This window comes from Schistocerca americana, chromosome X (assembly GCF_021461395.2).
Source record: "Schistocerca americana isolate TAMUIC-IGC-003095 chromosome X, iqSchAmer2.1, whole genome shotgun sequence".
Lineage (NCBI taxonomy): Eukaryota > Metazoa > Arthropoda > Insecta > Orthoptera > Acrididae > Schistocerca > Schistocerca americana.
The window spans coordinates 948,773,630-948,790,846 of NC_060130.1; the positions used below are offsets into that span (position 1 = coordinate 948,773,630).

Below are 17,217 nucleotides of genomic sequence, written 5' to 3' on the forward strand. Positions count from 1 at the left end.
TGCCTATATAAAACAACAAGTGTCTGGCACAGTTGTTAGATCAGTTACTGTTGCTACAATGGCAGGTTATCAAGATTTAATTCAGTTTGAATGTGGTGTTATAGACAATGCAAAAGTTATGGCACACAGCATATCTGAGATAGCGATGAAGTGGGGATTTTCCCATATGACCATTTCATGAGTGTGCTGTGAATATCAGGAGTATGGTAAAATATCAAATTTCTGACATCACTATGGCTGGAAAAAGAACCTGTAAGAACGGAAGCAATGATGCCTGAAGAGAATCATTCAATGTGACAGAAGTGCAACCCTTCTGCAAACTGCTGCAGATATCAATGCTGGGCCATCAACAAGTGTCAGCGTGCAAACGATTCAATGAAACATCATCAATATGGGATTTTGGAGCCAGAGGCCCACTCGTGTACCCTTGATGACTGGACGACACAAAGCTTTACACCTTGCCTGGGCCCATCAGCACCAGCATTGGACTGTTGATGACTGGAAACATGTTGCTTGGTAAGACGAGTCTCATTTCAAATTGTATTAAGTGGATGGCTGTGTACTGGAATGGAGACAACCTCGTGAATCCATTGACACTGCATGTCAGCAGTGGCTGTTCAGGCTGGTGAAGGCTCTGTAATGGTGTGGAGCATGGGCAGTTGGAGTGATATGGGATCCCTGATACATCTAGATATGACTCTTACAAGTGACACATACATAAGCATACTCTTCGATCACATGCATCCATTTGTGCCCATTGTGCATTCCAATGGGGCAATTCCAACAAGACAATGCAACACCCTACACATCCAGAATTGCTACATAATTTCTCCATGAACACTCTTCTGAGTTTAAACACTTCTGCTGGCTGCCAAACTCCCCAGACATGAGCATCATTGAGCATATCTGGGATGCCTTGCAACATGCTATTCAGAAGAGCTCTCCACTCCTTGAACTCTTACGGATGTATGGGCAGCCCTGCAGCACTAGTTGAGTTCATGCCACATCATGTTGCAGCACTTCTCTATGTTCGTGGGGGCCCTACATGATATTAGACAGGTGCACCAGTTTCTTTGGCTCTTCAGTGTATTTTACCTTATAACAGGAGAGGTAGCAAAAGTAGTGGACATGAAATTACAGAGATCAAAGGAGCAAGTCTGTTTAGCTATTGACTGGATAACCAGGAAATCACTGAAATTATAGGAACTATATTATGAAACAATTTTCTGCTTTATAGGGATTCCCTCATGGTGGCTCAACACTGACTCCCTTAGCAAACTCTTTGGACCATGTGGCAGAGCTCCGCAAGGGCACTATCTTAGGCTAGCAGTTCACCCTGAACAATAGCTGTGTGTGCATGCAGTCTCCAGTGTATTGTGATACCAGCAATAAATGCAATTAATCCCTACATTGTTCCAGTACAAGTATTCCCATGTGGATCTTCCCCACATTGGTGATGTCACAATGAATATCAGCATCTACCGTGGATTACTCTGCATGCTTTATCTCATGACTTACATGCTAACAATAGACCCATCACACAATTACAATTCTGGTGAACTCTGAGTGCAGTTCTCCAAATCATCTGGAAAACTCTACATTTTCTGTGGAATACGAAAGTGACACTCTTCTGTACTGTGCTGTTGGTGCCAACAATGACCCTCATGTACATGAAAAATATATAATGAGTGCTGACCCTCTCGACAATTTGGGTGGCAAGTGTAACTCATTTTGCTACCAACAAGACACTGTTTATGAGACTGTTACAGACAGACACAATGGGACAAGTTATTGCACCAGCTGTGTTGGGAACATCCTTATGTACATGAACGATATGTAATGAGTGCTGACTCTCTGGGCAATTTTGGTAGCAAGTGTAACCCATTTTGCTACCAACCAGACACAGTTTATCAGACTGTCACAGACAGACAAGTGGCACAAGTTATCCCACCAGCTGTGTTAGGAACATTTCTGAACATGTTCACAACATCGTATGGGCCCCAGCTGGGTACATAAAAAAGTTAATAATTAAATGCAGTATAGAAATTACATGCTGCTGCTGCAGGTAGCTGCTTACTGGTCTACAACTGGAGCACAACTGGTTGTTTACTGTTTGTAATGGTCACAAAGTTGGAAGTGAATCACATGATGGCAGCACTTACAACAGTGTGAATCTACATTACAAAGCCAGGTCCTGATACACTGAAGCTTTAAAAATATGTAATCAGTTAGAAAAAATAACAAAGAACATTCAACTGCATTATTGTCAAATATGTTTGAGCTTGTAATTTAATCACACAATCACATTATTTTAGCTACTGTCAGATCTGCTCCATATATATATCGTTTATGTTGTGACTCGCCCATCTTTCAAAGTTCCGCCGCGCAGTTACGTGCATCCTCTATATGCGGCACTGCCCACCAGCCATGCAGCAGCCGTGCCACCTACGTGGCCAGGCAGCCAGCGGCCGCCAGACTTGGATTCAGTGCTGATTTGAATGTTACCGTGTTCACATGTCTTGCTTTGTCAAGTTACTCTGTGGCTTACATGTGTTGTGTCGTTTTTTGAAATATATGTGTTCAACTTGACATTATAACAGTGTAGCTTTAAATATTTTGTTTCACTCAACATTGATGTCTTCTGCTTTTTTCATTTCAGGAATAGAGTTGTGTGGCATCAGGCATCGATCAGCCAATAATTTTAGGTTGTCTCTCTGTTTTGCCATGGGAACTATTAGTATAATACTGATAGCCTGGATTTTGAGAAACTGGGTTTACTTTACGCTGGTAGCAGCAGTATTGTGTGCCATTCCTTTATTTTTTATCAGGTAATATTAAAATCTGGTAGTATTAAAAGACAAGTTTCTTTTATTAGTTTCTCTGTGTGCTCTATACTGAAATTATTCATATGTAAGCTTTGTTTCTTCATCTTTTCCACTTGAAAGTAGCCTAATAGGAAAGCCAAAACTAGTAGTGGACTCAACAGAGTTTTTAATGGCAATTGGAGTAGGTTTTCACTAAATAATACAAATTTCTGTCATAAAATTTATCCCACAATAAGCATTAAACTGTGAAATGGCTGTTAGAATTAGAAATACTGTTATGAAAGGGAAAGGAACGAGGAGTCGAGTACTTACACATTAACAATGTTCACCATTCCTTCCCCAATGAGTTGTTACTATATATATATAGACACACACACACACACACACACACACACACACACACACACACACACACACACACACACACACACACAGAAATCTGTCCTGTTACAACTACAGTTATCTGTGTATTATCAGTTCAGCATCATCATCAGCCTTAACAGGTGTTAATCACTTGGCACTGCATACAGTCTGCAAGATAAAAATTGTCATCAAAAGATTTTCTACATCAGTTGCGAATGTGAGTTCCTCGTTATATAAAATCAGAAGTAGACAAGTTAGCAATTATAGGCAGTTTTCTTCAATTGGGTCTGCATTTATCAGGCCACGGCACTCTAGCATCTACTGTTGGTATGAGTTGTCTAGTTAACAGTGCTTACTGAAAATGCCAGATCATTGTAACTACTGGCTCCCTTCTTGGAAATATAATCTAAAATTTCATTGAGGCATAGGGTTTCCCAGATTTATTAATTCACAAATGTTTAATTCCTCGCAATAATTTTAATACATGCCCTCTTCTTTTATGTGGGAGACATAATGTAAACTCCATCCATAGCTTTTTGTACTTATTGATTAGTCCGCTCAGTGCCTTACTAGTGTTTTATACCAAAATTTGATCATTCATAACCTTGAGAACCATTTCATTTAGCACCTATGGAAGGAACATTAACTCATTTGCTCTTTTGTAAGTATGTAGTGAGTGTATTAGTGACATGTTCTACATCCTTGAGGATCTCCTCACTGTGATTCTATGGAATAAAGTTGTATCTATACATATAACTATCTCTCTTTGGGATTTGAAATCCCTATCAGTACCATAGGGAATAGTTGCTAGTAAAGAGAAAATCATCCTTAGTCTTATTGTATTTAGATTGAATGGAACAGTTAGGGCATCAATTAGTCACATCCTGATGACAGACTTATGTCTGAGACAATGTTGAACATAACCTCTAAGTATTCCTATTGAAGGAAGGATACTCCACTCAAATTGACACTTCTGATAAACATACAGCTGATACACTGGACATTGTTTAACTCTTGGAATTCTCACAGTTGTGTGTTCAATTATGATCTCCCCTTCAATAGAACTAAAGGTGAGGCAGTATCTTAGCAGTGTGACTTATTTAAAATGTGACAAATAAAGCCAAATATGGAATGTGAAACAACTACAGATTTGGACATAAAACTTCTAGAGCATCATGCTCATGATTAGATTGATTTTTATTTGCACCTATTAAACTACATTCTGTATTACTAATGCAGACAGAAATAATCAATGATGGGCACATAAACTCTCTTATTATGGAGAACACTATTTTGGTGGATCAAAGAAACAGGGAAGTGAAGCTGTGACCTATTGTTCTGCTGTATACTGATGCTATTAGTGGTTCTATTCTTCTTAGTGCTAACAAAGGGCATCCTTCTAGAGCTCAGCTCGTAGGCAATATGCTATAAAATGATGATACTATTTGAATGCTATAGCTGACCTGCCCCCAGGACTTTAAAAATTATGGAAATTGCTATTATAACTGAGTCTTTATACTGTTCTTCACTTTGCTCTTCCATCTTGCTCATGCAGTTGAGAGCGTACTTGCAGAAACAACACATAAATTCAGAGCTCTCAGTTTCTTGAAAGACTTCAACAGACAATAAATGCTTCTGTTCCATAAACAAATTTTGTGCATTTGTGTATCACAACTGATCATCAGTCACTAACTTTGTAATGGCCATTCAGCTGAGGCTAACCACACAGAACTATTAAAGATCGTCATCTTGCTCAAGAAACTATGCTTTATGTCCATTTTCTAAACTGATAAACTTTGACTTTTGTTTGCCATGCTTCCCTCTTCGATCAACATGAGGAGAAAATTTGCAGGCTGTTACAGCTTCTCTGCTTTCTAATGTTTGTGCATTATGAGACTTGCCATCAGAATAATCAATGTCATTAGGCATTTCATGATGAATGTCAGATATTAGTGTATTTTGGACTCCTCAGGTAGTAGATAAATACTGCCAGAATATTGCTAAAATATCACAATTTCCTTTAGCATAAATGTCACTGAAAGAAAATTCACAATATGTATTCAATAGATTTTTTTGACTTCCACTGTCAAAATCAGCACTTGTTCTGTGCACCCTGCTGTACCACATGCAAGATGGCACAAAGAAGCAGTTTGCAGATTTTAGTTTCTTAGTTTATAAAACTCAGTAAAGAGATTGTCCTTATTACTCACTATAAGTGTGTGATTTTTACACCAGCTGAGGTTAGCTTTCAAAGACTTCACAGAGAAATTGTAGCTACTGTCTTCTTTCTTTGCTGGAGTGGATATGTTACTTTTTGCACTCATGTAGTGTAGTCCAAGTTTCTCCATACTTCTGCCTTTCTTTTCTTCCAGTCATCTTAATTTCTTTGGCATTTTCTAGATTTCCAGCAACTACTATGCACAGAAAAATCTTTGACTTCAGGCATTTGGCTCACGTGGGTGTGCTATTGGCTGCCACTAACTGATGTAATGTACTGCTTTGGTAGTAATATTCAAGTATGCCAAAAAATCTATTCTAACAACTTGTGTGTTAGCAACCTCTCACATTCTAGACCACCAATCTGCAGGTTGAATTTTATGAAATGTTCAAGATGAAAACAGAATTGAGACAAATATATAGTCCCATGCTAAATCTTGTTCAGTTATGTTAAGGAGAAAATTATAAGGGCATAAAACTGGATATAAATAAACTCAGTAATGGCAATAGTTTACAAAACATTTACTATCACATTTTACTGTCTGAACTTTAATGAAGATGTCACACATTTAAAAAAATGACTATATGTCTTGCATTGCTTCCACTACAAAAAGCTTGTAACCAATCAGAGCTTTTTATTATTGTGTTAAATAGCTGGAAAATTTTTTGCTGAAATGTTAGTGATGAGAAGCAAACTGACAAGGAACTACTTGAATGGGAAGTTGCAAGTTCAATCTTTAGGAAGGTTCATTTGAAAGAGTCCTGTTAACAATTATGATAGGAAAAATATTAGCTGCTAATGACTCACCATTTCCATTAGAAAGGCAACAGAAAATGAGTGTCTGGGATGTGCAGAGATCAACCTTCTATGGGACGTATGTATTACACTTCACAAAATGTACAGCATCGACATTCAAGAAGTGTTCAAAACAAACCATCATCTTGCACCATGAACACTGAATGAAAAATAGCACACCACAATGACCATAGAGGTTCATACCATCAAGATCAAAGGCAAATTCCTTGGGAGCTACCAGTCATGCAGAATGTTCAACCAGGCATCCACTCTTAAAGAATGTGTACAAAATCATATTGATGTAACAGGGTGATGAGAACTGATGGAATGTAATGGCATGCAACTGAATACCAAACAGTCTGTCTTGGAGCTTATCATGAAACTGGCTGTCTTTTAAGGTGTAGCTGCAGATAGTCCAATAATATTTTTTATAGGCACAGAGAAAACAAACATCCAGAGGCTGAATTTGTCCAGCAGTTCCAGTTATTATGTTATTATGAACTGCAATGACACACACTTTTCAGGAGGGGTATTTTGCTATAAAGGAGTATTATTTTTATACATAGATCAGAAACCAGACAAAAGCAAGTTATTTTAACCAGCTATTGGACAAAAGCAGTGCCCTTACCATAATTGATCTTTTTGCCCATTTTCCCACACTTGCTTACTGTGAAATAAATATTCCGTAGTCCCCCTGCAAGATCACGCACACAAGAAAGAATCATAGAAGGAAGAACACATCCATCTTCTTGCAGCACAATAAATTACTTTTCAGTCAATTTAACATCCAGGCTAACACTTGGCATAATTGTATATGAATGTGTTATGGCACTGCTGATCTTGGTACAACTCTCTTGGTACCTCTAATTTCCAGGTTTCCATTCGTATGCATTTCCTCTTCAAAGGCTGATACCTCAGAGTTGAAGACAACTTCCTTAATGAATGATGGGATAAGTTTGTTTATCTCATCTACAAATTTTTGGGCTGATTCCGCAGTTTGCTGTGCATCATAAAGATGACGCTTTGTTTGAAATTTCATTATCTTACATCTTCCAATTCTATAGCACTGTTTGAAGTTACATAACCATCCACTCCTTTCCTTGAAATCTCTATAATCTATGTCATCTGAAGTCTGACATGCATAATGTAGCAGGTCACCTCCTGTAAACTGCATCAAACATCCATGAAATGTGCCAAAACCCATTTTTGTAACAAGTGTGCCTTGTCCTTTCTTGAATATTCATAGTTTTTCTTATACACTACATAGTTGTATTGCTGCAAATTTATTCAAAATATGTTCTTAATTGTTCTTATATGATGCTATGGATGATCTTCCATGTACAAAACTGTGTGTAGAACCCGTACCTTAGACAATGATTGTCCTTCACTATGTTTCACTGGAGACATGAATTGCGGCACCCTGCCCAATAAGGATGCTGAACTACATGGCTTAACACCTGTTTCATTACCACTTCTACTTGTTAAGCACGTATAATGATCACTGTACTTCTCATGTACATTGTCTGCACAGTAAAGTGTATATAACACTACAAATTCCACCGACTTACCTTGCAGAAATGCTAATATTTAAGCTGCCATTTCTTTTTCACTCTGAGAAATTCCTGGAATTCCTTTCCGATGAAATGCCAACTTTGGCAACTGTTGTTGTAGATATAAGGCAATGACTGCTTTGTGTAATGTTACCATTTGTCTGCTTTGTATCAACACCACTAACACTGTAGCTAGTTACTCATCAACCAAGTGGTTCAACTATGCTCCAAAGGCTCATGCTGTGCTGACTACTGGATGCCTCCTGTCCTGTCCCATGTTGCCATTAGCAGCCAATATTGTGATTGCATGGTAGACAATATGTGGGGCATCAAATGTTATAAACATCACTGGCCTTTTGTGACCATGCACTCAGTGGGTTCCTTGTGAGAAAAGTGCAGTCAAAAATTAACATTAGAATGAGCTACAAGTAGAAAGTTATGGAAATAAGCTATTATCAAAATAAACAATCTGATAAACCAAGTTTAATATCTGTGACAGAATATAATAAGGTGGCAAAATTTAATTATGCTATTTTTTAAGGAATGTATTGAAAGAGCAAAAGGAAAACTACTGCTTCAATAATACTTTATGATTGATACTGGTAATCTTATCTGTTTAACAGTTAACAGCACTTAGTATCTGGTATTCACTAATTAATGCAGCTGTATACTTTGCATGTTTTTTTATAAAAAGCTGTTCCTTTTTGACAGAATATATGGTATTAAAGTAATTCTGAGTCATAATAACATTGCATATGATACTAGGCATTTATAATTGGAAAAAACAACTAATGAACATATATTAGCACACTCTTTTGTTAAATACTTTTCATAAATGCTTATTTCATTGATTTAATTGATTCTCAGAACCCTTATGGCATTTCTAGTTCTGTGTAATGATTAATACATACTTGTACCCCAAAGAATCCAAAAATACTATAACATAATTTTTTATAGGTATCTGCCTGAGTCTCCACGTTGGTGTGTTGCCAAGGGGCATCCAGAAAGGGCTCTTAAAGTGCTTCGGGGTGTTGCTACGACAAATGGTAGGGTATTGCCAGATGATACTCTCATCAAACTGAAGAATCTGTCTAAACAAACAACAGGAAAACTTAGTTTGAAGACTATATTTTTGAATAAAATTCTATTAAAGAATACACTGCTTCTCATTTGGAGCCGGTATGTTGAACTTTGGTACTTTGAGTTATAATTTCCTAACTTATGAATATATAAATGGGAATATACAAATGGAACTCTAAAAATTATAACAGGATATGTGTCTTAAATTGCTGCAAAAATAGTAAAGCATAAAAGAAATGCTTAAAGTTTGTGCATTGTACACAGATAAATTTATTGTTAGAACCTGAGTATAATAACTTTGTGATTGACAGATTTCCATGGGATGGATTGGAGTGGGTGGGTTATAACTACAGTTCACAAGGCTGTACATGTACCTATAAAACCAGTGGTGCTTGAAAAAGAACTAAAATTAATTACTAACTGACCCCTGTCATTGGGCCCATTAAGAAATCAATCAAAGTGTTACATTAATGGATGTACTGGTACAGTTCTTTTCTTCTACTGTAGGTAGTTCCAGTAATATGTATTGATCCTGAAATTATGAATTTGCCATCAGAATTTATTTTTCCATGTGTTAGGTGCAAGATCTGAAAGCCATGACCAAAGAAGGTACAAGTGTAACACTATCAGTGAAAAAATGAGAAAATATTTATCAAAGAATTCCTTGACATTAAATCATCAAACCATTCATTTTTATTTCTAAACTAATGATCAACCAGTTCTTTTATGCATATACGTAAAGATAGAATTGTTTGCTGATTATACAAGTTTTTCCAAATACACAAAATACTGCATAAGAAAAACATCAATGGACAATAACAACCAGTTGCATACAGGAAATTTAATTTCTTTACTGGTGTAGGGCACTATCTGCATGAAACTGGTGAAGAAATTAAATTTCTTTTGTGCAACTGGTTGATTATTATTTCATCATATACAATTACAGTTGCTGAGGATGGATAAAATACTAAAATCAATTAACTGTTTCTATGAAAGCTTCATAGCAAATTCTTGAACCATATATCTTCCAAAATCTTATCTAATTTGCTTTATAGAAAATAATTTAACCATACATCTTCAAAAAAAGTGATCTTACACACTTTCATACAGTGAATAATAGTGCAAGACACTGACAAAATGAAGCAAAACCAACGAAACAGTGCATGTAATATCTTTATTCTTGTTAAATGATATGGTGTTAAAAATGGAATAAGAAAAATGGCAACTAATCTAGGATCTAAGAATAATATGTTCACTTTGAGTCAAATCATGTAGTGAAATGTCCATTTTTGACAGATTTTATGTATTACAGCAGGCTCTGCCAGCCCTCTGAAATACAGATGGACCTTGCCAAGGTGGGGAGGCCTGCATGGCTAAACACTAAAAAGAACTGTATTGTAGATGAAACTACAATGGAGAGGTATCAGTGGTGAAGCCAGACTAACATGTGGTTCCTGAAGAGGGCAAGCAGCTTACTCATTAGCTTCAGTGGCAACAACACAGATGATTGACTGATCTGGCCTTGCACCATAAGCCAAAATGGCCTTGCTGTGTTCGTACTGTGAATACCTGAAATTGAGGGAAACTACAGCTGCTCTTTCTTTTTCATGATGACATGCATCTCCGCTGTATTGTAATGATGATGGTATCCTCTTGGATGAAATATTCCATAAGTAAATTCACTTCCCATTCAGAACTCCCGGTGGTGCTACTCACAAGGATGTCATCATCAGGAAAAACAAAACTGGCATTCAACAGGTTGGAGTGGGGAATGTTAAATCCAGTAACAGGATAGGTAAGTTAGAGAATCTGAAAAGAGAAATGGATAGGTTGAAGTCAGATGTAGTGGGAATTAGTAAAAAGCAGTGGCAGAAAGTACAGGACTTTTAGTAAGGTTAGTAAAGGGTTATATAACAATAAAAAGAATTGCAGGAGTATACCTGTCAATGAACAAGAAAATAGAAGTGCATATAAGCAACTGTGAACAGTGTAATGAACACATTACAATAGCTAAGACAGACATGACTCCAAGACCCATCATAGTAGTACAGATTTATATGCCAACTAGCTCTGCCGATGACTAAGAGACTGAAAGAATGTATTATGACACAAAGAAAATTATACATATAGTTAAGGGAGACAAAAATTTAATTGTGATGGATGACATTAATTCAGTAGTAGTAAAAGGAACAGAAGGACAAGTAGCAGGAGAACACTGACTGGGGAAAAGGAATGGCAGAGGAAGCCACTTGATAAAATTTAGCACATAGCATAATTTAATCATTTCTAATGCGTGGTTTAAGAATCAGGAAAGAATAGTATGTATATTGAAGAGACTTGCAGACACTGGAAGGTTTCAGATTAATTAAAGTATGGTAAGACAGAGATTTCAGAATCAGATTTTAAACTGTAAAGTATTTCCATTGGCAGATGTGGATCCTGGCTTCAAGTTATTGCTTGTAAACTGCAGACTGAATGTGAAAACATTGCATATATCTAAGTAATTTAGGATAAACTGAAGGAATCAGAGGTTTTTGAGAGTATCAGAGGGAGCATCAGACAAAGTGGACCAAAACGGGGGAAAGGAATGCAATAGAAAATAAATGGGTAGCTTTGAGACATGAAATAGGGAAAGTTGTTGAAGATAATGTAGGTAAAAAGGAAAAGCCTACTAGAAATCTCTGCATACCACAGAAGGTATTTAATTTAATTGACAACAGAAGAAAATATAGAACTACACCAAATGAAGGAGGCAAAAGGGAATACAGACACGTAAAACATGAGAGTGACAGAAAGTGCAAAATGTTCAAGTGGGAATATTAGAGAACAGATGCAAGGCTGTAGATGCACATAACAATGGGAAAGATATACACCACCTATAGGAAAATTAAAGAGACCTCTGGAGAAAAGAAAAGCAGCTATATGAATATCAAGAGCTCATATGGCAAACCAGCACTAAAGAAAGAAGGAAAAGCTGAAAAGTAGAAGGAATATATTTTAAGTCTAGATGAGAGAAACAAGGCTGAGTGAAATGTTATTGGCAGAGAAGAGGAATTATATGAAGACGAGATGAGAGAAATGATGCTGTGAAATGAATTTGACAGAGAACTGAGAGACCTTAGCCAAAACAAGACTTCTGGGATAGACATAATTTATTCATAACTGATATCACCCTTGGAAGGGCCAGCCATGACAAAATTAACCATCTTGTGTGAAATATGTATAAGACAGGCAAAAATACCATGATACAACACATTAATTGTATTATTAGTGAAAACTCATAATCAAAGGCCTTAAAAATAAGTGTAATTCAGCCAGTCCATAAGAAGGGAAGTAAGGGAGACTAATATCAACCCACCTTCAGTAAAATATTTGAAACAATTATCCTGTCCTAACTCACAGCCTTCTTGTCCAGACACTAAATGCCTACTGAATCACTGCATGGATTCAGGAAAGACTTAAGCATGGCTACTGCTATTACCAGTTTCTTCCATGAAGTGTACAGTAACATAGAAATGTGTATGAACACTGCTGGAATATTTCTAGACTTGAAGAAAGCTATTGGCTCTGTAAACTATGGACTTATCTTAAAAAGTCTGTGGCTGTAGAATATAAATGATGTGCCAATTAAACGTCTAGGCCCTCCTAACAACGTATCAGGAACAGTGTACTGAACTTACATATTAAAATGATAAGATTTTAGCTTTCAAATCTAGAAATGGAGCAGTGATACAAGGAACCTCATAAGGCTCAATTCTTGGCCCATTCCTTTTTCTAGCTTACATTAATGGCATTGTTTCTCCCTTTAACTAACACAGTGTAAATTATACTGATGATATCTGGGCTTTGTTCTATGGTAAAGACTGTGAGGATGTGGAATTTTCAGAAACTAATGGTGTATTAGAGTCAAGATGTATTTCCATTCTCAAGGACTAAAGATCACTGTAAGCAAATCCCAGCTGCTAATATTTGTGACTGGCAGCTCACAGCACTCATGTACAAACAATGTATGTGGGATAACAGTGATGAAAGCAAACAGCTGTAAATTCCTGTGTGTGCATCTGGACTCAAATGTTCATCACTCATACACAAATCAACTAATAGATGTAATGAACTTCCTTTGGGCCTGAAGGTTTAATCTGTTCCATTCCCACATCACCTAAAATGGTCATTTAGCATTTTTTTGAATTCCTAAGTACTTTGTCAAGTTCTTCCATGGCAATACCAACAGTGGGGTTGTTAGCCTAGATAGCCATTTGTCATTCCTTTATGTTTTATTTATATGGCCCATAGTTTTTCATGTAAGCAAGAGCTGATGAGCAGCAGTATGAGTAGACAGGTTGATGTTATTAGGACCTATCTCAAATGCGACATTCTACCTTTACAATAGCCTACCAGAGTTCAAAACATGTCAAACAACTTCATTTAACTGCCATTAAGCATTTCAGCTATATCTCTCTGTCAGATGATTTAGCCTAAATAGTAAATGATATTTACATAACACAAAATTAAATTATGTCCAGGAACATAATTTACATTCAATTCACATGCTGGAAGTCCAAGGTAGGGTGTTTGTCTGGAAGCACTATTTATCACTTGCATGGCAAAGTCTCAGTCTCCTACAGACGAAAGTAAGTTGTCTACTCCTTAACAGGTTGTTCAGCATCATGCAGTATTTAATTAAATTATTTATTAACAAAAAAATTTAAATTTTGCTGGTCAAGGCAGGAAAAATGTGCACTTCAGGAATTTCATAAGGTTTTCGCCTTCAAATCTATAAAATACTGAATCAAGGTTATGGGAAGACTTACAGTGCAGAAGTTTCCTTGAGATATCATTGACCATTTTTAGCCTAGCAGTTTAAAGAAATCATATTATCACTGTGCTAGCAAGCCATTGCTGTGCTCCCTGGTCTGTCATTGACGTACTGATGGCTAATATAAATAATTTGCAACATAAAAACAAGAGTAGTTGTATTTTCTCTGTGGAACAACATTTTAGACACAAAACTACAAATTTGATAACCTGATGTTGCACCTTATGTGAAAAATCACTCAGCTTATGTAATGAAGATGACAAGGAAACAGCAAAAGAATTTAGCACAATAATTCCATGCCAATCCAGGAGGTAGCTTGACGAAGAGTTGCCAAACATGTAATGTGATGTTGTCAGTTATACTATTCACAACTGATGTGTTTGCACAGCTGATGTTGCCATGAGCAGGTTTGGAAGTGAGGAGCATAGCTCGTGTCTCAAAGATGCATCACAACACCAAAATATGAAAAGTATTGGCCAATGACTTTTTTTACTCTCATTTCTATAACCAGGCATAGGGGCTAGAGCTTGAACTCTAATAACTCTCAGATTCACCAACTGCAAGCTGAAAAATCATATATCATACACCAGTGGTTGTAACAATTATTATTGGTTTTCTTTCTTAAGCACACTATAAACTGAAATTCTCATTCACCAGACATGATTCATTTTTTTGAGCATATACAGTGATTGTAATCTAAGCATTACACCTTACCTCATCTTTTGATCTTTAGAGGCTTAAAAAATGCATTTCTTGTGAACACTGTCATTGATCTACCCCAAAAGCAGGGAAACACAATTGAGAAGACAGCAGCACAGCATTGATTGTAAAATGTGGATATCCACAGAGAAATTCTGTTACATACAAGTAATGTAAATCTTCAAATAATTTAAGTGAACTGAGCAGGTAAAGAATGTGCCATTACAGAAAATGCATTGTGAAGGCATAAAAAAATTAAAACAGAGTGTGTAAAAAAGTGCACTGCATGTCCAGACACACTTGTACTCCGCCCAGCATTAAAGTGTGATGTTAGTTCTCCCACAATTCACTGCCTGTCTTGTTTTACCAGTCTTCCCAACCTATACGTCCAACATCTGTGATGAAGGGTGGCCGCCCAACCCCCATGATGACTGGACACGGTTTAATCCCAGTTTCACCATGTGTTGGAGACACTCACCACAGCACTCCTCAAACACTTGACATATTGTGTAGTTTCCAGAATGCTTGTGCCAACCCTCTGGAACATCACAATTTGTCCTTGGTCAAACTCAGACAGATCATGTGTCTTACCCATTCTCCAAAAACATGCACCTCTGACTTGTTGTAATTGCAGCAGGAACAAACGATGTCACTTGCAACAACAGCCAGAATCTACTAAAAACAATAAGAAACAAACTACTGTGCTTTTCCTCAAAGAAAGTGTTCCTAGTTGACGTACTTTTTAGACACGACCTTCCAAACAGGTCACGTGTAAACACAGACGTAACAAACACAAACTCACAAATCTATAGATTCTGTTCAAAATTTGCAAATGCCAACGTAATTGAAGCTAGAAAATTTTGCAGAGAACACTACACACGACATAGGTTCCACTTGAATGACCTTGGCAGAAGAGAAATTACAAATCACATATCACAATCTGTAGAGCAAAAGAAAGGACAAAGTGATCCTATAATACCTCTTAGATTTAAGGAACAAAACATAACTGTAAAAAAACCTTACACCCAAAGAAAAAACCAGTGTAAACTATACAGGTTACACGAACAATGGTAGGATGTTAAATCTAGAAATTTTTTTATGGCCTAGCCCCCTACCTCTGCAGAGGTGATAAAAAAGAGCCGCCAGTGTCTACATACATACAACTTCTCCATATACCACCAAAATGTGCAATCAATAACAAACAGGCTTGCAGAAATTGAATTCCTATTCATAGCAGACCTACAATATGTAAATGTCATTTGCATTACAGAACATTGGCTGAAACCAGACCAAATTAGTTCAGCTAGCATACCTGGTTACACATTAGCTTTCCACTATTGCAGGAAAAGCCAGAAAGGTGGAGGTGCTGCCATATTTATAAAAAATTCCATATACTATAGAAGTTTTGGCCAGTTTGACCACTTAAATAAAGAAAACGATTTTGAGGCAGCTGTAATTGAAACTCTAGAAGCAAATATAAAGATAACATGTATCTATCGTTCTCCAACAGGCAATGTATGTGTCTTCCTAAAAAACCTTGAAATACTCCTAAACAAAATTCACCAAAACAAAAAGGTACTAATTTTATGTGGTGATTTCAATGTTGATTTCCAGTCTACAGGGTGTGTGAAAGGATCCCTACTGAATCTCACTAACTCATTCAGTCTGAATCCCACAGTAACATTCCCCACAAGGTGCAAAAACAACTCCAAAATCACACTCGACCAAATATTTGTAAACTGTCCCTACCACAGAGTCGAACCTCTGGACACGGGCTATAGTGATCACTGTGGCCAAGTCCTATACCTTACAACTGTTCTCCCTTTAGACTGCAACAACAAATACACAACTACAGTAAGAAACTACAGCAATGAAAACATGAAAATCTTCAATGATTCCTTAGCTGCAGAAACATGGAACAAAGTATATGAAGCAGACGATACAGACAACAAAATGGAATCATTTCTATACACATATCTATATCACTTCAATATTACCTTTCCTCTTACACTCAAATGCACCACATCAAAAGAACCCAATAAGAAGCCATGAATAGCAACTGGTATAAAGATTTCCTGCAGAAGGAAGAGAGATCTGTTGAAGTATCTAAAAAATAACACCACCATTGCCACCCCATCTCAAGAAAGATATATCAAGAAATATGTCAAATTCTTAAAAAAAGTCATAGTACTAGCAAATCAAACAGCAAATGGCAACTATGTGGGCACATCCTCAAAAAAAACCACGGCAGTGTGGAACATCATAAGGAACGAAACGAATCAACAGCCACGTAAACATGAAAACACTATCCTGATCCACAACAACACCACAGTTACTAATCCACAAGAAATTGAAAATATTTTCAACAATTACTATGAAAATATTGTTAAAAATCTGTTACAAAGCATCAACAAACTCACACACAACAGACAAAACAAAATAACAACTCCTGTAGAATCTACATTCTTCTGGGAAACTACTCCTGAAGAAATTTTACTAAGTGCAAAGTACCTAAAGAACAAATTCTCATCTGAAATCGATGACATCCCAGATTTTATCATCAAAAAGTGCATAAACAAAATAGCTCTCCCACTCTCAAATGTGTACAACTCATCGTTGATGGCAGGTACATTTCCAAAATGCATGAAAGTGGCTAAAGTCACCCCAATCTTTAAGAAAGGCGAAAAATTCAACACAAAAAATTACACACCCATATCACTGTTACCCGTGTTTGGTAAACTTTTGGAGAGATTAAGTCACCAAAGACTAATAAATTTTCTTGATAAGAACCAGATACTATCTGATGCCCAGCACAGTTTCAGAAAAAACAAATCCACGACAAAAGACAAAAAGCAGTTGGGATCTTCCTAG

General features: G+C 36.8%; 1 protein-coding gene across 2 annotated transcripts in view; it reads left to right on the forward strand.

The window, feature by feature from the left end:
- Positions 1-17,217, forward strand: part of LOC124556468 (solute carrier family 22 member 7-like) — a 152,687-nt gene that overhangs the window by 60,228 nt on the left and 75,242 nt on the right. For both annotated transcript variants that reach the window (XM_047130420.1, XM_047130421.1), the window contains exons 4-5: positions 2,660-2,828; positions 8,709-8,930. In XM_047130420.1, coding sequence (XP_046986376.1) covers positions 2,660-2,828; positions 8,709-8,930 — 391 coding nt within the window. The remainder of the gene's footprint in view (positions 1-2,659; positions 2,829-8,708; positions 8,931-17,217) is intronic.